General features: G+C 47.0%; 2 protein-coding genes across 4 annotated transcripts in view; both read left to right on the plus strand.

The window, feature by feature from the left end:
- The window catches only part of GSDMA (gasdermin A), a 9,696-nt gene extending 5,431 nt beyond the window's left edge, over positions 1–4,265 (plus strand). Inside the window, exons 6-11 of one of the 3 annotated variants that reach the window (XM_004378052.1) lie at positions 775–792; positions 1,316–1,336; positions 1,989–2,143; positions 2,628–2,742; positions 3,428–3,501; positions 4,023–4,265. In XM_004378052.1, coding sequence (XP_004378109.1) covers positions 775–792; positions 1,316–1,336; positions 1,989–2,143; positions 2,628–2,742; positions 3,428–3,501; positions 4,023–4,265 — 626 coding nt within the window. Of the gene's footprint in view, positions 1–774; positions 793–1,315; positions 1,337–1,937; positions 2,144–2,627; positions 2,743–3,427; positions 3,502–4,022 lie in introns of all 3 variants that reach the window. The other 2 variants (XM_012556010.1, XM_004378051.1) reach the window with 2 other exon arrangements.
- A 3,213-nt stretch (positions 4,266–7,478) lies between these two features.
- PSMD3 (proteasome 26S subunit, non-ATPase 3) lies at positions 7,479–21,664 on the plus strand. Its single transcript, XM_004378053.2, has 12 exons — positions 7,479–7,887; positions 10,174–10,364; positions 11,738–11,875; positions 13,249–13,385; positions 14,315–14,505; positions 14,666–14,769; positions 18,627–18,741; positions 18,847–18,966; positions 19,106–19,209; positions 19,495–19,650; positions 20,966–21,016; positions 21,200–21,664. Exons 1-12 carry the CDS (start codon positions 7,677–7,679, stop codon positions 21,275–21,277), a joined length of 1,596 nt encoding a protein of 531 aa, XP_004378110.1. The 5' UTR covers positions 7,479–7,676; the 3' UTR covers positions 21,278–21,664.
- Positions 21,665–22,184: the final 520 nt, after the last annotated feature.

Raw genomic sequence — 22,184 nt, forward strand, 5'->3', positions numbered from 1 at the left:
AGAGCTATGGCTGCTAACCAAAAGGTTGGCAGTTCAAATCCACCAGCCACTCCTTGGAAACCCTATGGGGCAGTTCTACTCTGTCCTATAGGGTCCTATGAGTCAGAATCAACTCAACAGCAATGGTTTTTTTTGAGGGGGGGAGGGGGATCTATAAGAATCACCTGGGAATCTTATTAAACTATAGATTCTGATTCAGTATATCTGGAGTAGAAACGCAAATTCTCAGCAAGGGGTCGAAACGGAAGGAACCGGTTCGATGCCCTGCTTTGTCCACTTAAACCCTCCACCCTCTAATAAACCAAACCTGTTGCCATCGAGTCAATTCCAATTCATAGTGACCCTATAGGACAAAGTAGAATTGCCCCATAGGGTTTCCAAGGAGTGGCTGGTGGATTCGAACTCCCAACTTTTGGGGTAGCAACTGAGCTTTCACCCTCTAATATTATATACCATTATCCTCCGAAGAGCCCCTAGTTTTCCTTTCCAAGCCCCTAAAAATATCTATCCTCAACTTTAGGGAAGACAGAGAGAGGTATATAAACACTGCCCAAAAGATACAGAGAAATAGAAAGACAGAGACCAGAAGGCACACTCGGAAGCAGAAATAAGACTTAGAGATGATGTGTGTTCCCAAATTGCTAGGGTGGGTGAGCTAACATAATCTCCATGTGTGTTTATAATGATCACTGATAGAACTGCCTTGACAACTCTTCTAGATAAAAAGCAGAACTAGGCTTTAGGCTGACATGTGTGCATTGTTTCTGTCTCCAGGAAAACCGGAAGAGAAGTGTTTCTTTCCATTCCACTGCAACTTTCTTGACTCAGAATTTAAAAATCCCAATCTTTTTGTTCCCTTCTCCCTAGGAATGAAAGGGAACATGGCAGAACATGTCCCTGAAACATGGCAGAAATCCCAATAGCTTAGGAAAAAGCAATGGAAGGAGAAAGTCTTTGAATAAGATGTCCAGGTGGTCTGATGGCTATACCTTTGTCCTCAAGGGCCTTTGGAGTTATGACCTGTTACACCTGCAACTATGCTGCCCAGCAACTGGGACTGGGACAGAGCTTGCTGAGTCACAGGGATATCAACCCAACCCAAGTGCCCCTTTGCACATTGTATTACCTTTTCTCCTGACCCATTCTTGCCTCCTAGGAATGAGGCAAGAGTATCTTTAAGATGACTGGTTGGAATCTCCCGGGAGACACACAGGACATACTTCCTAACCCTCATTAGTGTCTCATCCCCTGCTTATGGCTAACATTCTGAAGGACTCCATTCTTAATCAGTTTTTTTTTTTTTTTTTCCCATCAGTTATCCAAGCATTTGATGTTGGTAAGGAATTTTGTGATTTTTCCCCAAGGCTTTGGCATGAAGGCAGTGGGAAAAGTATTGGGATGGAGGAAGGAGAAGACAAGTGCTGAGTTCCAGGTCCTAGAAGTGGAGCCACTTCCAGGGAGCCACTCTCTCCAAAGCAGGCTGGACATATTCCTAGGATGCCAGGCCCCTAGACATTCAGACCATCCCCGAATCCACTCACTCCCGTGGATACAGACCCACTGTCCTTGGAGCAGTCCTACTCTGGTCTTCACTCATTCTTCTTTGTCATCTAACTCATGGGAAATGCAAATATACCTTCCTTCTCAACTTTCAGATGGAATCTTAGAGAAAAAGGAGTCAATTGTTTACTGACACAGGATGGGGCCCTGGATCCCAGGGAGAATTAACTGTTGAGTTAGATGATAATATGGATTCTGGCCCACCTCCTCGCCCCAACCCTTCCCCCTAATACCTCTATCAGAGCTGGTGGGTAACTTCATAACCGCATTCCTTGGTGAGGAAAGAAGGCAGGGCAGGCTCAAGCTGGAAGCAGAGCACAGGGACCTGTGGAGGACCTAAATGAAGGAGGCCTTCAGGGAGAATGCTTATTGAACAGGTAGGGTGCCAGATGGAGGGTTGTTTGTTTGCCCCACTTACTGTTCAATAGGGGAGGCACATGAAGACTTCCAGGCACTAAAGGAAGAGGTTCAAAGAGAGACCCAAGAAGTAAAGAAGCTGAACCGAGTAGGGCAAAACTCCCTGCTCAGCTCCCTCAGCAAACTTCTAGGGAAGAAAAAGGAGCTCCAAGACCTTGAGCTCTTGGTGAGGCCCTTGTGGAAGGATGGGAGATGTGGGAGGAGGAAGTTTTTGGTAAAGGTGTGCATGGGTATCACAGTCAGTGGGGGGATCGGATGGTGGCAGGAGGTGGCCAATGGCCCAGGGAATCAATAGTGGATGCCTTCCACAATGTCGCGAAGTACCCCTGAGGCTGCCAAGGTATTCCCTTTGTCCCCCTGGAGAAGAGCCAACAGTGCAGATTCCCCTGGCACGTGCTCCATCCTGAATGACAGGAGGTAGGCAGCAGGCCAGAAGGGCCCTCTGTTGGAAAGGGACTGGAACCTTTCCTGAGCCCAAGACTCATGGACGAAGGAACCCAGGGGTCCAATACTTTTCAAGACTTGTTACCTTGAAAGAGAAATGGGAAATGGGAGAGAGTTAACACATGTTGATGGCTTACTACATGCCAGGCACCATATTGGGCCCTTTACCCATGCTATCTTCAATAGTCACCCCCTTTTTCTCACAGCTTGAAGGGGCTCTAGACAAGGGACATGAAGTGACCCTGGAGGCATTCCCAAAAGATGTCCTGCTATCAAAGGACACTAAAGAAGCCGTCCTCTATTTCCTTGGAGCCCTAACAGGTAACTGGAGAATAATGTTTTCATTTACATACCTTTTCGGGGATCAGAATAGTTCCCAAATGAATAAATGAATGCATACATGCCAAGCAAATCATACTACAGTTAAGTGGTTTATATCTACATTTTTAAACCTTGGATGGTTTGAGGAGACAGCCTAATCTTGCTAGTAAAGATTGAGAAATAACCCTAGTTTTATCAACCACACCCTTAGAATTTCCCTATATAGGTAAGCTCATCACTTCTGTGTTGACACCTATTAGCCATAATTTCAGGGGGTAACATCTTCTGATCTTGCTGACATTTTCTCTTCTTCCCTCTGCATGAAACATTCCTGCATCTAGAAAAATCCCCTTGTCCTTCAGGTGTAAGCTGAGATGTTTGTTCCCCTAGGAAGCCTGCCCTTGAACGCCAAGACCAAAATAGATCCTTCAGCTATGGGCTCCCTTAACACCCTGAATTGTAATTACATGTTAGTCTTCCCCTCTAGACTGCAAGTCCCTTGAGTGAAGGGAGTATTATTTTTACCTAACACCCAGCAAGGTAGACATTTAACCATGAATGAATGAATAAATAAAGAATGGATGAATGATGAAATTCTAGGAGCAAACCTATTTAAAATCCGTAGTCCCCTATGGACCAGCAATACACACATCTCTTTCTCTGTTGTTTTTTTTTCCCCCTCCAGAACTAAGTGAAGCCCAACAGAAGCTACTGGTAAAATCTGTGGAGAAAAAGATCCTGCCTGTGCAGCTAAAGTTGGTGAGAGAAAATGGCAGATGCCCGGGAGACTTTGGGAGGAAGGCAGCTAGAACCAATAGAAAGACACAGATTTAGCCTAATGACAGCACAGTCCTAGAGGGCCCCATCCTGTTCCAGCAGCTCATGCCCACTTCTCATTTGTCATCTTTCTTCCCTTTTTGTTATTTTTACAAGAGGTAGAAGAGTGAATTTGGGGGCAATGATCTTGGTTTTTCAGCCTGATCTTGGGAGAAGAGACAAACATCTGACTTGGCTTTGCTTATTCCTAGCTGAGCAAAGCTTTTAAATTCTCTGAGTCTGTTTCAATGTACTCCTCTGTAAAATGGGACTAAAAATAACTGTGCTACCTACTGTGCAGGGCTGTTAAAAGGCCCAGCTGTAGGAATGGCTGTAAAACATTTACAAATGTAAGGAGTTATAATAAGGGGGAGAATGTAGTCCTTTTAGTGGTTTTTATGAGTTGGGAGAAAGGAGGAGAGATTCCCAGTTCTTTCTTTTCATGCTGGTCTGGTTCCTTCCAGGTGGAAAGCACAATGGAACAGAATTTCCGGCAGGATAGAGAGGGTGTCTTCCCCCTGCAACCTGACCTGCTCTCTTCCCTTGGGGAAGAGGAACTGACCCTCACCGAAGCCCTAATAGGGCTGAGTGGCCTGGAAGTGCAGAGATCAGGCCCCCAGTACACCTGGGACCCAGACACCCTCCCACACCTCTGTGCCCTTTATGCTGGCCTCTCCTTCCTGCACCTGCTGACCAAAGCCTCCTAACTTGCTTTGCCTCCTGTTGCCTGCTTCCCTAATGCCTTCCATATCTCAGTGCACTGTGTCCTTAACACCCAACCGTGTTTCAGAACCACGAGGCTAAGGATGATGGAAACCCTAGCTGATCACCTAAGATAACCAATTTTCACCTGCCCAACCATATATATCCCCAGCTCTGCAACTCCCCCTGATCATCTGCTGATACCTAAATCTTCTAGAAGTAGAATTTCTCTAACTCTTAAAGACTATGAACCATTTCAGCAAGAACAACAAAAAGATAAATTAATTTCCTTCCCCAATCCCCCCACTTGTACTTCCAAAAAACACCTTTTATCAGAATTAATGGAAAATATTGTGTCACTTGTAATGTCTTTGATGTTTTTCTTTAAAGAATCTATCACAGGGGGAAAAAAATAGACATTATCATACTGTCGCCAGGGTCTTCTGCCCAACCTGGGCAGCCCCTCTGAAGTTCTTGCCTTCTACTAACCAAGAATGACCAGGAGAGGCTCAAGTTTTCTGCACGAACAAAGCTTTATTGAGCAAAACTAGCTCGTGAGCGGAGACAAAAAGGACAAAACAACACTAACCTTTTTCTCCCCAAATAAAGGATTGGCTAGGGCTTATAAAGGTTTTTAGGCGGGAAAAGGCATCATCTTTATTCATGAAAGAGGCGGGGTTATGAAGATTAGGTGCGCACGCAGGAGGCAGCCCAAGATGGAACCCCTAACTAAGGCTCCTGGGACTGGATGGCAGGACTTATCATGGGGTGCAGCATCTGCGCATTTCCCCGATTGTTCTGGCTCGATTCCTGTCACGGGTCTGTAGGTCACCTTGCAGATGTCTGCGCATTCTCCAGGGACCAGATAGGGGCCAGTTCTTCTGAAAAACATCTTATCAAGGAAGTAAATTGAGAGCTGGGTGGGTTGTTCTTTCTTTATTGCATGTTCCAAGATAATGGGTTTTATGTCATTAGTTAAGCACAGGTTTTCTTTGCCTAGGGGCTCAGTCCCTTTTTCCTTTCCCTATCTCAATACTATACAAAGATCGTATGTACATGAATACTACTATACTGTCCTCAGGCCACCTGGAAAATGCTAGGAGAACTATAAAGGTGTAGAATGTAGACTCTAAATTCTAAAGTGAGAAGATCATCAAAGAACTTGTCTACAAAGAAGAGCCTTTGGAGTCCTCTGGGCCTGAGTTGAGGTTTTAGGAAAGGGAAAGGCCAAGAAATACACAGCACAAGCCCCAAACAAGAGTAAGACAACTTTCAAGTTTGTTTTACAATTAATAGAAAATGCAGACGGGTCTTTAAAAAAAAAAAAAAAGGAGCCCAAGAATAAGAGCTTAAACTTTAGAAATAAATTACGACATTATCATCTGACTTCCTCTCTCTCTCATTTGCCTTTGATTCAGAGTGGCTATAGGAAGAAGGGCTGTGGGTAGCCTTGGCATATGGACCTGCTGATGTGTATATTGCAGTCTCATGAAACTGCTAGATTCATATTGTCCTCTTCTGCCTAAAGCTGGGTTTTAACATCTTCCACCAATATCTTTTAAAGTAGTTTTATGGATGGAATAATTTCTCCAAGGCTTTTGGCCCCTGGAGCCAGACTCTTCCCTCTTCTTGGCCACCTCCTGCCCAGGCTAGTTCTCTCACTCACCAAGAATCCATGACCAACTGCCAATTGCTTTGTGTTAAGCCACCCTCCCCCATTCTGGGGCATCTTCCAAGGCCTCACTATATTGCTCATGGACATACTGGGTTGTTACTTGCTGACTTGATTGTTCTTCCCTTGTGAAGTAAACTTAATAGAGTGGTGAGCTAACATCCTAACAATCCAGAAGGGTAACTTCTTCGATTATAAGGATGAACAACAAAGCTCGTCTCTTTTCTCCCTTTCCCACTGTCACCCACCTTCAGTTAAGATAAGGTGTTACAACGAAGCAGCTTTAATGAGTTTATTCCAGGGATGATTCAAAGGTCCTGTCAACCATCTCCCAGCCTTGGGGAGGGGGACAGCTAGGGGCAATTGAGCAAAGCATGTTCCTTAAAACTGGAGCACCCATTTTCCAGTTAGTAAGCAGCTGTTTAGTGCAAGGAACAATTTGTTGTAATAGAAGGAAAAGGAGGATACAAAGGTTCAAACATATCCTCTGCCTTCTAGGACCTTACAACTAGGCTAGATTGTCTTGTAGGGTCTGTCCCAGGTCTAAACGTTCTGGACTTCCATTTACGGAGTAAAGAAGTTCCAAGGTACGGAGCGAGTTTTTTGTTTTGTATCTTAAATTGGGACCTTTTACTTCTTCCTGACATCACCTACCCTGCAGAGTAACTGGAGGGTTCCCTTGAAAAATAAGTGAAAAGAATTTTGGTCCAGTTTCCTTCCACCCGGGGATTCTCAGGCTCTCCTTAGATATACAATTGTTTCCCATTTCCCCATGGATGTCTGTCTCAATGCATAAAGGTCCCCCAACGGACCCCCTAAAGCCCGTCAATAGGGGCATCCACCTCCCTCCCTCAGGGCTCAGAATACACCACAGCCCAGAGCCGAAATTCCAGTTATCCACACGGTCAGATTCCCTCGTAGACTAAATTCTTAATCTAGGTTTTTCATTCCCCACGTGGTTAGCCAGGGACGGTACAGAGTGGACTCGTATCTCTTATAATACTGGAGTGATTCTACGCAAATACACCCTCCTTCCTATCCGCACTCCCTAGTGGCAGAGCTTTTATGTCTCTTTGAGCACTAAACTAAAATCTGAGAAGGAAACCCGGATTCCAGAGGGATCTTCCTACTCCCCTGTTCCGTTTTATTCTAAGCGCAACTGCCTAGCTCCTCTTTCACGGCCTTCATTTCTTCCCTCGCGCCGGTTACACCCGGTAGCCGTTGACAAACCTCGCGAATGCCGAAGGCGACCCAGACCACGCGACAAGCTATGCGAGCTTGGTCTAGGAACCGGCCCGGGAACTCTGATGTCATCACGTCCTGCGCTCGGATAGGCTGTACCCCCTCCAAGCAGGTTGCGGAGTCCGGGTGGTGTAGCCTTAGGGGACCTCTGGTGGACATCCCCAGAAATGCACTCTAGAGGAAAAGAAAACACGTGAGCACGCCAAAGAAAGCCCCACAACCCGTACAGGCTCCTCCCCGCTCTTTCCTCGAAGATCCGCCTCCATCCTGCACCTCGGCTCTTGATTTCTTTCCCCTTTGTTGACTCAGCCATCGGCCAACCAGGCCTGACACTTCCCAGAAAGCCCAGCGCCGGGAAGGGGTTTGCAGCTGCTCCGTCATCGTGCGGCCCGACGCGAGCCTGCGCTCTTGTGCAGGCCCGGCTAGGTTTCTGGTCCCCGGTGCGAGGGCTCACGCGAGGCCCCGGCCTCGGTCCCCGGACTAGGCCGCGATCCCGGGCGCCATGAAGCAGGAGGGTTCTGCGCGGCGCCGCGGAGCGGATAAGACGAAGCCGCCGCCCGGCGGAGGGGAACGTGAGCCACCACTGCCACCGGCCCCCCAGGATGTGGAGATGAAAGAGGAGGCATCAGCGGGTGGTGGGCCAGCGGCGGATACCGACGGCAAGGCGGCGGCTGAGCACTCCCAGCGAGAGCTGGACACCGTCACCTTGGAGGGTACGGACGCCCGGACCGGGGACTTGCCGCGATCACGGGTGACAGCGCCCCCGGAATCCAGCCTCTCTCTAGGACGCTAGCGCAGCCTCCACCACCCCTGGTTCCTTAGGATCACCACCAAATGCTGGTTGCCACCACTCTGACACTCCTGACCCCAGCCCCAAAGACACAGCCTTCTCTCCAGATTCAGGACTCCTCCCCCAACATTCTCACCTGAAGTTGCATCTAGAACTGGATCTCACTGGGCCTGGGGACCCCCTCTCCCAAGTCCTCCCCTCTGACCTGCCACTTACATCCCACGGACTGATTCTAGTGACCCCAGCATATGACTGATCCCTCTAGAATTCAGTGTTTGTATTTACGTTTGTGGAAAAGGGGCTAGGATGACACAGGAGTTTCATCTTGAGTTTTAAGAGTGTCCAGAACGTTTCTGTTGTCTTAGCTGCCTTTCACAAACTCCCTAAAAGAATCATTTTTCTACCTAGCAACTTACTTCTTTCTCTTAATTGAAGCGCTCAAACGGTCCCCTTGCTCTTTTCCTCTGTCTTCAAGCCCTTACTCCCACTCTTTTTCTCAAGAGTTTAAACACACTCATTTTCGACTTTTTAGGTGTCATCTTTGAGTTAGTAATACCTTTAACCTAAACTGCTATATACCAGTCCCCCCATTTCTTTTCTCCAAGGTACCATTTCCTAGTTTCCTACCTACCTCGTTTATGTTTTACTTTTCCCACTTAGAGCGTCCTGTCCACATTTGGAGTGAATAGAGAGAGAGCTTCCCACTGTGACCCTGGTTCTGGATCAAGTGGAACCAGACGAAGTTATTGGGTTTTCTCTCTAAACTGGATCAGCAACTAACTCAAAAATACTGAGATAAGCAAAGTTACGCTCCTGGGTGATGCTTTTAAGGATATGGTAGTGTCAACTGCATCAGCTTCTACTCTTAAGCAGGATCAGTATCTAATAAAGACCCTTTTTACCTAAAATAATGAAAGTCAGCCAGTGACAGAGGTGCCACTCAGTGTCATCTACTGGGTGTACTGCGTGTATGTATATATACACATATAATGTGTTTTGTGTATTTCTATATATATTTCTTACAAACACTTCATTTTGTTAAGAATACAGCCTCTGGATTTGTTTTCTCATCTGTATGAGTGAGAACAATAGTACCTACTTCATTGGGTTGTAAAGATTAGACTGCTTAGAACTGTGCCTGGCACATGGTGAACACATAGTAAGCTTTCAATAGATTTTAGCTGCTATTATTATATATATTATTGTATATAGTTATAGTATTAATGTGGCCCAGGCATCCTGTACTAACTCTGGGTATACAAAGGTAACGAAGAAGCTACCAATTGTTTGTGTTCCTTTATTGTTGGACATTTAGGTTGTTTCCAGTTAGAGATGGCTTTGCAACAATCATCTTTGTGCTCAAGTTTTTCATCTACTTTTATGATTATTTGTATAGTATAGATTCCCAGATTCTATCTGCCTAAGTCAAAAACGGTGAACATTTTTAAAGTTTTTGATAGATATTATCCAGGAAAACTGTCTGGATTTACATTACACCAGCAGAAATGTCATTTTCACTGTATTCTATATTTTACCTTTTTTTTTTTTAATATTGTTAATTTGGTAGTTGAAAAATACTTCCATTTGCAGTTATTCGAGTAGTGAAATATATTTTTTTATGTCAGTTAGCTATTTGTTTTTCCTCTTTTGTGTATCATCTGTGTCCATTTTTATTTTGAAATTGTAGTAATAGAGTTTCTCTTAGCCATTTATACAAGCTCTTTATAGAGAAAATAAGCTATAGTGTTATGTAGAATATATATCTATAGAATAAATATATTATTTACATAGAATTATTAGTCTTTGGTCACATTTTTTGCCCATATTTTTCTTTGGTTTACACAACTATCCAAGAGTTTTTTTTGTTGTTTTTAATAGGGAGTCAGATCCACTGAGTTGTGTGCATGTGTGTTGTGTCTGTGTGATCCTTTGTTTAAGTTTAGAAAGTCTTTTCCTATTTAGGGATCTGATAAATCCACAGATGTTTCTTTTGTTTTCCTTCTCATCATTTTTCCTTTCTTCCTCTTCTTTCTGCACCCTCTTCCCTGTACCCCACCCCATTTTTATTTTTCCTTGTCTCTTGGCTGTATCTTAAAATCAGTGTGTAGAATCCATAAGTATTGCTTAATCCTATGAGAGGAAAGAGGTGACTGGCAGTGGCGGAATAGGAGTGGGAAGTCACGTGTTTTTCTCCTCTGGTCCTCCACAGACATCAAGGAGCATGTAAAACAGCTGGAGAAGGCCGTTTCAGGCAAGGAGCCACGATTTGTGCTGAGGGCCCTGCGGATGTTGCCTTCCACGTCACGCCGCCTCAACCACTATGTTCTGTACAAGGCTGTGCATGGCTTCTTCACCTCAAATAATGCCACTCGAGACTTCTTGCTATCCTTCCTAGAAGAGGTGAGTGGATCGGGCAGCTTGAAGGGTGTGGGCTTGGCCGCAAACCCCCAGGATGCAAGTGGTGTTTCCTATCTCCTAGACCTTATTAATGCCTGCTATAGCACGAAGAGGAAAGTCCATTTCAGTACTCATTTGCCCACTACCACCACCCAAGGGAACCTAGTATCCTTCCTGGTAAGGGAAAGGAGCTGCTAGTCAGGACCCTTCCAGCCAAACCATTCCCTACCACACTACTCCCAACGTGTATGTACCCTCTCCTCCTGTCAGACGGCATCTCCATTGCCCTAGAGGAGATGCCACCACCTCTTTGTCTCTGAATCTTCACCGCAGAGGAAGTATAGAACAGTGGTAAAGAACACAGATTTTGGAGGTAGAGTTGAATTTGAATCCCAGCTCTACCAGTTAGTACCTGTAGGCCTTGCCAAATGACTTAATCTCCCTGTGACTCATTTTCTTCAATGTTAAAATGGGGAGAATAATAGATTTGGGGGAGGGGAGTGTATATAAAGCACTAGGGACAGTGCCTGGCACGTAGTGAGTGCTGATGAAGTTAGTTGGTGGTCTTCATGCCAGGAGAGACCTTTCTTTAATCTTTCCAGCTATAAAACTCCCTGCATCCTTCATGGTACGATCTAGGTCCTGCCCCTTTGCAAACCTCGACAGTCCTTCCAACCAGCTTCGTCTCCTTAAAATCCTATATACTTACAGTCTATTCCATAGATGTGAAAACTCTGAAAATCCCTTAGGGTAGAATGATGAAGAGTTTAGTGTCTGGGAAAAGGGGAAAATGTATCCTCCCCCCCTCCCACCCTGATTTTTTTTTTTTTCCTTCTTTAAATTCACTAAACATGATCATTTTTGGAGCCATCTGTAATACGTTTCTTCTAGTTTCAGTGATTAGATTTGAAAATAAGTACTGTATGTATTTCACTTTTCCCCAAATTTCCTTTGTTCCCACAAAAAAAAAAATTTTTTTGTTTCATCTTGAGTTCATCTCTAGAATTATATCACTTAAGTAAACCCTGTTTGATATTTGCAGTGGTTACATGTATGGTGGCTTAATCTCTCTACTTAGATTGTAGGCTCCTTGAGGATTCCTTATGTCATCCCGTATGTCCCCGTTATATTCTGTAGAGACATTGTTATACTCCTGTAACCTGTTAGGTGTATTTATTGTATTGCCAGCCTCCTTGACTACCTTGAGAAAGTGACCATGTCATCTTTATTTTTGTATCCCCAACACCTAGCAAAATCTTGGCACATAGTAGCCGTTCAGTAGATGTTTATTGAAATGTATAGTAGGTGTTCAATAAATTCTTGGTTGATTAATCTGATTGAGCTTTTCCATGGTAACAACTCATGTCGTCTTGTAGCCCATGGACACAGAAGCCGATTTACAGTTCCGTCCCCGAACAGGAAAAGCGGCGTCGGCACCCCTGCTGCCTGAAGTGGAAGCCTATCTGCAGCTCCTCGTGGTCATCCTCCTGATGAACAGCAAGCGCTACAAAGAGGTATCCAGGATGCAAGAGCAACTGGCATGCCCTGAGCAGTGCAAGGGGTGTGTGGGGGAGTTGTCTCTAGCGAAGAAGTGGAAATCATCACTGGGTTGTTAAGAACCCTTCCCCCATGTGGGCACGCACTTAACCCCACATCCAGAGAGACCCCTCAATTCCTCCTCTGGCCACCATGGGAAAGGCTGAGGGCTGGCAGTGGTCATTCCATACCCGTTGGTGTCACAATACCAATGTAGTGTGGATTCTTATGGGGAAAGTAGGGAATTTAGAGAAAGACCTGGGTTCAAATCCTAGCTGTACCTTAGGCAAATTAATTTCTGCTAGCTGTATGTAAAATGGGTTAACAATGGCTACCTTGTAAACACTGTTGTTGGTATTAAGTAAGACAATACATTTAAAAATACTTAGCACAATAATCTGTGCATAATAAGCCTTCACAATATCTTAATAAATGAAAGCTATTAGGAGCCCTGGTGGCACAGTGGTTAAGCACTCGGCTGCTAACTGAAAGGTTGGTGGTTCGAACCTACCAACTGCTCCATGGGAGAAAGATGTGACAGTTTGTTTCCATAAAGGTTTACAGCCTTGGAAACCCTATGGGGCAATTCTCCTCTGTCGAAAGGGTCACTATGAGTTGGAATTGACTCTACAATAATGGGTTTGGTTTGGTTTTTTTAGTATTACATTTCTTCCACTGTCCCAGGAGCGTGTTTAAGAAATGATTGGTCCCAGGCTGAGATTCTGGCCCTACTCCTCTTTTTTTTTTTTTTGGTGATATGATTCACACACCATAAAATTTACCCCTCTGAAGTGTACAATTCAGTGGCCTTTAGTATATTCACAAGGTTGTGCAGCCATCACCACTGTCTAACTCCAAAACATTTCATCACCCCAGAAAGAAATCCCATACCTGTTAGCAGTCACCCCCCATTCCTCCCTCTCCTCAGCCCCTGGCAATCACTAATCTAGTCTCTGTCTAAGGATTTACCTGTTCTGGACATTTTGTATAAGTGGACTCATAATAGGTGGCCTTTTTATGTCTGGCTTCTTTTGCTTAGCGTAATGTTTTCAAGGTTGTAGCACGTATACATGTTGTAGCATATGTCTGTACTTCATTCCTTTTTGTGGGCGAATAATATTCCATTGTATGGATACACCACATTTTGTTTATTCATTCATTCCTTGAGGGCCATTTGGGTTGTTTCCACTTTTTGGTTATTATGAATAATGCTAATGTGATTATTTGTGTACAAGTGTTTGTGTGAACATATGTTGTCCATTATCTAGGAGTAGAATTGCTGGGTCACATGATAACTGTGTTTAATGTTTTGAAGAACTGCTACTTCATTTCCTTTTGGCCTCCTCTCCAGGCACAGAAAATCTCAGATGACCTGATGCAGAAGATCAGTACTCAGAATCGCCGGGCCCTAGACCTTGTGGCTGCAAAGTGTTACTACTACCATGCCCGGGTGTATGAGTTCCTGGACAAGCTGGACGTGGTGCGCAGGTACAGGTGGCCAGGAGTCTCACTTGCAGCCCTTGGGGTCAAAGACCTGGTGAGCCACTACTAGACCTCTGGATTTGCAGAGGGACATAAGCAGGTAGATGTAAGGCACCCAGTGGGAAATGAGGTTAACGTGCCTTGAACCATGTGAGGGCTTTGCAAAAGAGACTACATCTAGCTGCTAAGAACTGTCCCCCAGACTCTTCCCTTCACCCCACACCAGGGGAGGGCTGATTTGTGAGTTGGGGTGGAGGGAGAAGCTGGAAAACGTCATTCCTCTGTTCATTACCTGTAGTAGCGCTCCATTTGCTTTAAGAAAAAGCCAGCTGTCCTCATGGTAGTTTATAAGCCTGACCTGACGTGGCCCCTGTTACTGCCTCCTGACTTCGTCTCTGCCTGCTCTCCCCCTGATTGACTTCTCTCAGCCACACTGGCCTCTTTGCTCTTCCTTGTGCATGCCAGCCACACTCCTCCTCAGAGTCTGCACTAGCTCTTGCCTCTGCCTGAAACAGTCTTCTCCCTACTTCTTTTAAGCCTTTGCTTAATTGCTACCTTCTCAGTGGGTCCTACTCTGACCAGGCTATTTCAGATTGCAACCCCATCCTCACCCCTGGCCCTGCATTCCCCATTGCACTTAATCCTGATTTTTTTCATAGCTCCTACCGCCTTCTATCATGCTGGGTAGTACGCTTATTATGATTATTGTCTGTCTCCCCCCCTAGAATGTAAGCTCCCTGAGGGCTGGTTTTTGTCCTTTTCATTCACCTAGAATAGTGCCTCACGTAGTAGGCACTTACTAGTTGCATATTCAGTGAATAAACAGAAAAGCGGTGAGTATCTCTTTTTTAGGAATTGAGAGATCCTGGAGAGTTCAAAGGCAGTTTGAAGAGTAGTGACTTGAGGCCGCTGGCATCTTTCTTTCTTTCTTGAAGCTTCCTGCACGCTCGACTCCGTACAGCCACCCTTCGGCATGACGCTGATGGGCAGGCCACCCTCCTGAACCTCCTGCTGCGTAACTACCTGCACTACAGCTTGTACGACCAGGCTGAGAAGCTGGTGTCCAAGTCCGTGTTCCCGGAGCAGGCCAACAACAACGAGTGGGCAAGGTACCTCTACTACACAGGTGAGCAGAGGGGCCCTCCCACAACGCAGAAGGGCCTCAGGCTCACTCGCTGCAAGTTTTCTAGCAGGTGGTGCATGACAGGTTCATTTGGCACTCTGGTTCGCGAGGGCGCTTGGGTGATGCCATTCTCTCGGCCCACTCTCCTCTCATCCACACCCAGGGCGAATCAAAGCCATCCAGCTGGAGTACTCAGAGGCCAGGAGAACAATGACCAATGCCCTCCGCAAGGCCCCTCAGCACACAGCTGTCGGCTTCAAGCAGACGGTGAGCAGCAGTCATCCTCATGCCTTCCCCTCTCTTACTCGCCTGACACCAGTTCAGTTCTGGTTCCCTGCACAAGGGGCCAGAGAAGGCGTCCTTCATCTTCAGGATCCAGACGCCTGTTTGTGGGCAGCATTAATCAGGCACTACCCACACCTCTGGCAGCTTACGTTCAGAGTCTTCCCTTTGAGAGAGGTTTAGGATATTCCTGATTCCCCAGCACTCCTTGCAGTCATTCCAGTTGTGGGCCTGGATTGTGTCACTAAACCTGGTCCCTCAGGTGTCCGTTTGGGAGCGGTGTCATCTGTGGCCAGGGAGCCCAGAAAATCTCCATAAGGCTAACTGGCTCAGGTGGGGATAAACCTTGGCACCTAAGAGTTGTCAGTCACCAAGTATGTTTTTAGGCACCGTGAGGGGTGGAAAAGAAGGATAAATAGTATTTGCCCTTGAAGAGCTTTAGTTCTCACCAACAGAATGAAATGTGTATAGCTCTTCCAGCTTTACAAAGACCTTGTCATACAGATCACGTCATTTAAGTCTTAAAACAACACTTTGTGATTAGGATTGTTGTTCCAGTTTTATAAAGAACTTTGACTTGAAAAGGCTTGAGGGCCTGTGTTAAGTCATAGAGCCTGTCAGCCAGAATTTGGACCCAACTTTCCCAACTACAGTTCTCTGCTCCCACCTTAATACAAAGGCCCCACCCTTTTGCCCTTGATGGAAACAGGATGAAAATGTACAATGATTAGGTTGGTGTAATGGGAGACTTTATTTCTGCTCAGAAGTTCAGAGAAAGGCAGCTTTGTTTTTGGTCCAGTAATTAAATTATAAAGAAAAAAGTTCTATTTGGACTGGGGTTTGAAATATGAGTAGAAATCATGAAACTGCAGATAATTAACATAGAGTGTATCATATACCAGGAAAGAGGCTCTGTGGAGTAAAGCGGTGTTTTCAAACCAGATTTTCTATGATGAATAAGCTTTCAAAGTTTTCTGTTGTGGAGCCACATGACGGGGAAGGAGCAGAGAGGGAGCCGGAGTGAGGTCTTGGGCCAGTGGACTGTTGGCGAGGGAGCCGTATGGTAGATAGAGGGCAGGGATGAATGAGTGTTTGAGAGAGGGCCAGAGAGGACCTCATAGTCCTGCAGCCAGCCCTCTCAGACAAACAGATGGACGGACGCAGCTTCCCTCTGCCCTTCCCCACCCCCCCTTCTCCACCTTAACACTTTGAAACTTGAATGGGCATTTGAATCACCTGGAGATCTTGTTAAAATGCAGATTCTGATTCTGAGAGTTGCCGTTTCTAACAGGTTTCCAGGTGATGCTGGTCCAGGGTCCACACTCTGAGTTGTGAGGCTCAGCATCCAGCATCCATTACTGCCGCCGCCTTCTCTCCGTTTAAACTTGATGTCTCTCCGATCTCACTGTCGCCATTTTTATTTAAGGCTGGCTTCTCTGCCTGTACTCTTTGTCTCATTTTCTCCTAACTCTTCCAGGGCCTTGGCCGATCACCTATTTGCCTAAGTCTCTGGGCTGAAAGTTTTCCCACCATGCTTCTTCCCTTCTCTAGCAACTGTTCCATCTCCTTTGCATCTCCAACTCTCTCCATTTCCTCACTGCCCTCTCCTTGACCCCTAACAGCCTGAATTCTGCCCCAGCCACTGAAGTCCTGCCCCAGGCTCTTGGTTTCTGTCCTCCTGTGCTTCCCAGCTCTTGATGCTAGTGACAGCTCCCTCCTTGCAGGTCTCTTCCGTTAGCTTCCAGAGCTCAGCTGTCAACCATACTGCCTTCCTGAGAACACTCCTTAGTTTCCTTAGCTGACACTTCTTCCTCTGTGCATCCCTTACTTGTAGGCCTCCCCTCAAGTTTCTGTCTTCAACTGTTGTCAATCCACATTCTCTCCTTGGGTGATCTTGTCTGCCTTCATAGCTTCAACTCTCACCTCCGTGATGCTTCACCAAAGTACCTTACTAACCCTGACCCTCTCTTGGACACCAGACCTACAGATCCATCTGCCCACTGCCATCTCTATAGGTTGCCGCCTGACTCCTCAAAGTCAGCTTGTCCCAAATGATCCCCTCTCTGCCACCCCTCACCAGTCCTTCCTCCTGCTCTCCTTAGCTTTATTAATACTTCATCTTCCTGGGCACCAGACAGGAGCCTTAGGATCATCTTGGACTCCTTTTCCCCAAGCACTAAATCCTCTGTTGATTTGTCTCCACGTGTCTGTATTTGTGTTTGCCTCCTCTCACAATGCCAACGCCCTCACTGGAGCCACTGACATTTCTGAACGCCAGTCTTCTGACTGCTCGTCGTCTTCCCCTCACCAACCCAGCTTACACTCAGCTGCCTAACTAAGCAGAGCTCCAGGCCTGTCCTTACTGGCCCAGGAAGCTTCTGTCGCTCCCCATTGCCTACCCAGTAGAGTAACCTAATAACTAACATCTCTTTGTTGCTTTACACTGTTCAAAACAGTCTTCAGAATAGTCTTGTGAGGTACACAATCCAGGTATTATTATTGTTATCATTATACCCGTTTTCGGGATGAGGAAACCAAGGACTCGGTCACGAAGCATTTCCGAACTAGTGAGTAGAGATTAGACTTCAAGTATTCTGTCCCCAAACTGAACTACTCAGCCTGGCATTCAAAACAGTATGTCCCCAGGCTCTGGTCCCAACCATACCTCTCTTAATAGCCCTCCTTGTACCCTCTACTTGACTGGTCTGTCCTTCACTAAATGTTCCCACATTTTCCTGCCTCTTTTTCAATCTGTTCCCTTAATTGGAATGTTCTCTTTCCTTTTTCTGCTTTGTCAGAATTATTAAGTTACATGTTAAATGCCACCATCTGCGTGGATTTCCCCTCACACACGGATTACTCCAAGGGACAGGGACAACCTTGTGTATATGTGGAAGGTGTGGGCATGATCACACACAATGCATTTTAACCCCCATACCTCTTTCACAAGGAGTCCCTGGGTGATGCAGACCATTAAGCGCTCAACTACTACCCGAAAAGTTGGTGGTTCAAACCCACCCAGAAGCACCTCAGAAGTAAGGCCTGGCAATCTGCCTCCAAAAGGTCACAGCCTTGAAAACCCTGTGGAGTAGTTCTACTCTACACACATGGGGTCACCATGAGTCGGAATCAACTCAATGGCAACTAGCAACAGCCTCTCTCACCACACTGCTATCTCATGATTTAGCCATCCTGTGTTCTGGTTCCTCCTGCTTGGTAAAAAGTTCCTTGATTGAAGGACATTGTCACCTCCACCCTTGTTTCCCTTGCACAGTGCCAAATCCATGGTAGGCACTATTCAGAAAGACTTGCAGTTTCATGGAAGAGGAAAGGCCCAGTTTTCTAGCCACACACCTCTAGTCATTGACTGAGGTTTGTCCAGGCCCCTTTCCTGTGCTTCAGCCTCTACCCAGATACCGAGTTCTGCACGTTGTTCACCTCATGTCCTCCAGTACAACCCACCTCCCTAGCCAGCATCGCTGGCTGACACATTCCACCCCTTGAGCCTCTGGGCCCTGTTCCCTCACCGGTTTCTGAGCCATAGAAACTGCCCATCTGGCCTGTTTCAGAGCAGTGTGTTCACTGGTTGGCCAGATGAAATTAAGCTTAAGGTTGGGTGTGGCCAAAGGGTCAGAGGTTCCCAGTACCTGGCTCCACAGCAGAGATTTGATTCCATGCCCAGCACAGATTTGGGGTTTTTTTCCCTGCTCTTTGTGGCCTAATCACTGTGCCACGTTTCCCCACTTCCCACTTGTCCAACTGAATTGAGGTCCCATCTCATTCTCTTCTTCCACCCGGTGGAGCTCCCTGCCCACTGTGTTCCTGTGTGACACTCTGTCCAGGTGCACAAGCTTCTTATTGTGGTGGAGCTGTTACTGGGGGAGATCCCGGACCGGCTGCAGTTCCGTCAACCCTCCCTCAAGCGCTCGCTCATGCCCTACTTCCTTCTGACCCAAGGTAAGGCTGGTCCCCCTGCCAGAGCCAGCCACACTCCCTACCACTGTGGCCTTTTTGGTGCACGTGTCCATTTGCATCATCTCATCTGCTCCTCTTCCCCTACAGCTGTCAGGACTGGAAACCTAGCCAAGTTCAACCAGGTCCTGGATCAGTTTGGAGAGAAATTTCAAGCAGATGGGACCTACACCCTCATCATCCGATTGCGGCACAACGTGATTAAGACAGGTGTGCACCAGGGTCCGGGGGGCCACTGGACAGCAGGACCCAGACTGGGCTTCTCCAGGGGACAGGGACAACCTCGTAGCTATACATGGACAGATGAAGGGTCTGTGCCCACGCTGCCTGCCACTCCTTCCTCTCCCAGGTGTGCGCATGATCAGCCTCTCCTATTCACGAATCTCTCTGGCCGACATCGCCCAGAAGCTGCAGCTGGATAGCCCAGAGGATGCAGAGTTCATTGTTGCCAAGGTGGGGCTGGTTCAAGAACCGGCGTGGCCCAGCTTGTCACTGTCCTGCCTTGTTTCAGTGGTGGGAGTCAGGAGACAGGCCCAGAGGGGAGCAGGCAGGACAGTGGCATCATCTTTTCAGGCGGTGCCATTGTTTTGCAGTGAAGCCAGGAAGTTGCCAGAGAGAGTGAGTGTGTGTATGAATGTACAAGGGCATAAAGTGGACAGAGGAGTGGGATGTCAGAAGATGTCCTAGGACTTAGAAGAAGGGCTTTCTGGTGACTTTTCCTCCCTTTGGGGCCTGCAGGCCATCCGGGATGGCGTCATTGAGGCCAGCATCAACCATGAGAAGGGCTACGTCCAGTCTAAGGAGATGATTGATATCTATTCTACCCGAGAGCCCCAGCTAGCATTCCACCAGCGCATCTCTTTCTGCCTGGATATCCACAACATGTCCGTCAAGGTGAGAGCCCTGGGCTGCAGAGGAGAACTTGGCAGCAGCACGCCCCTCCCTGCATACCTGCTGACTCCTCAGGGGAAGATTGACTTGAGTACCCACTTCCCAGCCTGTCTGTAAAGTCACAGAATGGCAGGGCAGGGCCCAGAATTGGGACATGACTGCTGTGGTTCCACAGCCAGTTGCTCGTGGGGGCACAACCACTTCTATTGCTTTAAAGGGGTCTGGTAGGCAGGGAGGACTAGTCAGGGATGGAGAGTGAGTCTTTTAATGTCTCTGAGCCTCTTTTTCTCCATCTCTGAAGCTGACAGTGAGGTATTACCTACCCTACCTGCTTCAGAGGATTGATGGGATTAAATGAAATCACTGTACTAAGACACTTGGTGTTAGTTGCCATCGATTCCAGCTCATGGCGACCCCACATGTATAGAATAGAACTGCTCCATGGGGTTTTCAAGGCTGTGACCTTTTGGAAGCAGATTGTTAGGCCTTACTTCCGAGGCACCTCTGGGTGGATTTGAACCACCAACCTTTCCATTAGTAGTCTAGCCCTTAACTATTTGTGCCACCAGGGACTCGTATTAAGGCACTTACCCAAAACCAAACCCGTTGCTGCTGAGTCAATTCCAACTTACAGTGACCCTGTAGGATTGAGTAGAATTGCCCCATAGGGTTCCCAAGGAGCAGCTGGTGGATTTGAACTGCCGACATTTTAGTTAGCAGCCAAGCTCTTACCCACTATGCCACTAGGGCTCCATTAAGTCACTTAGAGAAGTCTAAATTGTATAAAATGTAGGGCTAATGTCTAGTTCCCAAAAAGGTTATTAAGCCTTTATTCTGTTCCAGGCACTGAGTTAAGTGCTGTTACTGTTTGGCCACTGTTTTTTCCCAGTCTACTTCCCCCAGGAAGCCTGGGATGTTACTTTCTTGCTTAAAAGCTGGCAAATGCCGTACTCAGCATGACACGCAAGGTCCTTTGTGATCTGGTCCCTTCCTATGTTTCTAGCCTCACTTCCCGCTACCACTCCTTTTTTCCTCCATTCCTACAACCAGTCCGTTCTTCCTTTTCCTCCTTACCACCAACCCCTCCACACATGCCAATCAAGAAGGCTAGGCAGGTATTCCTCTAAATTCTCATCCCTTTTTTTTTTTTTTAATGGTAATAATTTGTTTCTGTGCCTAGTTTCCACACTAAACTGACCAGCAGCCTGTCTTATTTATCCTGGTGTATGGTACACAGAAAGGACGCAATAAATGTATGTTAACGCCTCTTCTGCTTCTTTCCCTCCTTCATCTTGCTCCTTTTTCTCCTGTGCTTCAGGCCATGAGGTTTCCTCCCAAATCGTACAATAAGGACTTGGAATCTGCAGAGGTAAGCTTCCTTCTGTTTAGGGTAAGACTGAAAGATTGAACTTCCCTGCGGAAAGGGACAAGGGGACGTGTCCGGAAGGGCTGGGAGCAGCTTAAAACCTTGGGGCGGTTGGGCTCGTGAGGCGGTGAGAGGGTGAGCCTGACTGGTCCTCAGCAGCCCGGCCTCACCTACCTCCTTTCCCAGGAGCGGCGGGAGCGAGAGCAGCAAGACCTGGAGTTTGCCAAGGAGATGGCTGAAGATGATGATGACAGCTTTCCTTGAGCTGGGGGGCTGGGGAGGGGCAGGGTGAATGGGGGCTGGCTCTTTCTGTTTCCCCCTTGGGGGGTCCCCTGCCCAGGGAGCCAGCCCCTCTTCCCACACAACAGCTCACAGACTGCATATGTGCAGGGGCTGAGGGGTCCAGAGAGCCAGCCACCCCCACCTCACCCAGAGCCCTCCCCAGCCGGCGATTTAGTGCCCGATGGGCAGGTGGGTGGCAGGTGGCCTCCCAGGGCAGGGTCCTGGCTGGTGGTGTGGGCAGCAGGATGGGTGGGAACAGCCCTGTGCTTTCCTCTAGGGAGTGGGGGACTGGAATTGGGACATGTGTTGGGTTGTATGTTTTTTGAAGCTTCAATTATGATTTTTAAACAATAAAAAGTTCTCCAGAGTTCATTATGCATCAGTTAGTTACTCTACTTCACCCTCACAACTTGAGTGTTGACAGGAACAGATTTTTTTTCCTGGTCTTGGAGTGCTAGCCCCAAAGTGTAATCAGAGGGCCCAGAGGAAGCCAACGGAAGGGTGAAGAGACCCTGAGCTTGGATCAGAAGGTCTGGGTTTACTCCTTCTCTGTCTAACTGGCTATCAAATAGTCGACAAATCACTAAACCTCTCAGGCCCCTTTCCCACAGCCATAAGATAAAGGATTAGACTCAGTGACCTCCTGCCTTAAAATTAGGGATCTAGAGACTTCTGGAAGCTCAAGATTTAGAAAAAGCCGAGTCTTCCAGTCTGGCAAGGTACACAGAGGAAAAAGAAGTATCTCTAATGAGGCTGCCAGTAAGTTGGAAACAGGGTTTCACCTAATTGGACCTTGGGGAATAAGGGTAGTACTCCTTACTGGGAACAGAGTTGGTGGGGTCTGCAGGAGGGGCCTCGCCTTTGGCCCAGGCCACTTAATCCAGCTGCA

This window comes from Trichechus manatus, unplaced genomic scaffold (genome assembly GCF_000243295.1).
Source record: "Trichechus manatus latirostris isolate Lorelei unplaced genomic scaffold, TriManLat1.0 scaffold00054, whole genome shotgun sequence".
In the NCBI taxonomy this organism is placed as follows: Eukaryota; Metazoa; Chordata; class Mammalia; order Sirenia; family Trichechidae; genus Trichechus; species Trichechus manatus.

Excerpts from the sequence above, each read along its gene's own strand:
- PSMD3 (XM_004378053.2), top strand. The coding sequence starts at position 7,677 with ATGAAGCAGGAGGGTTCTGCGCGGCGCCGCGGAGCGGATAAGACGAAG. Across the intron at positions 13,386-14,314 it reads AAGCTGGACGTGGTGCGCAG|CTTCCTGCACGCTCGACTCC; the intron begins GTACAGGTGGCC and ends TCTTTCTTGAAG. Across the intron at positions 19,651-20,965 it reads TCCACAACATGTCCGTCAAG|GCCATGAGGTTTCCTCCCAA; the intron begins GTGAGAGCCCTG and ends CCTGTGCTTCAG.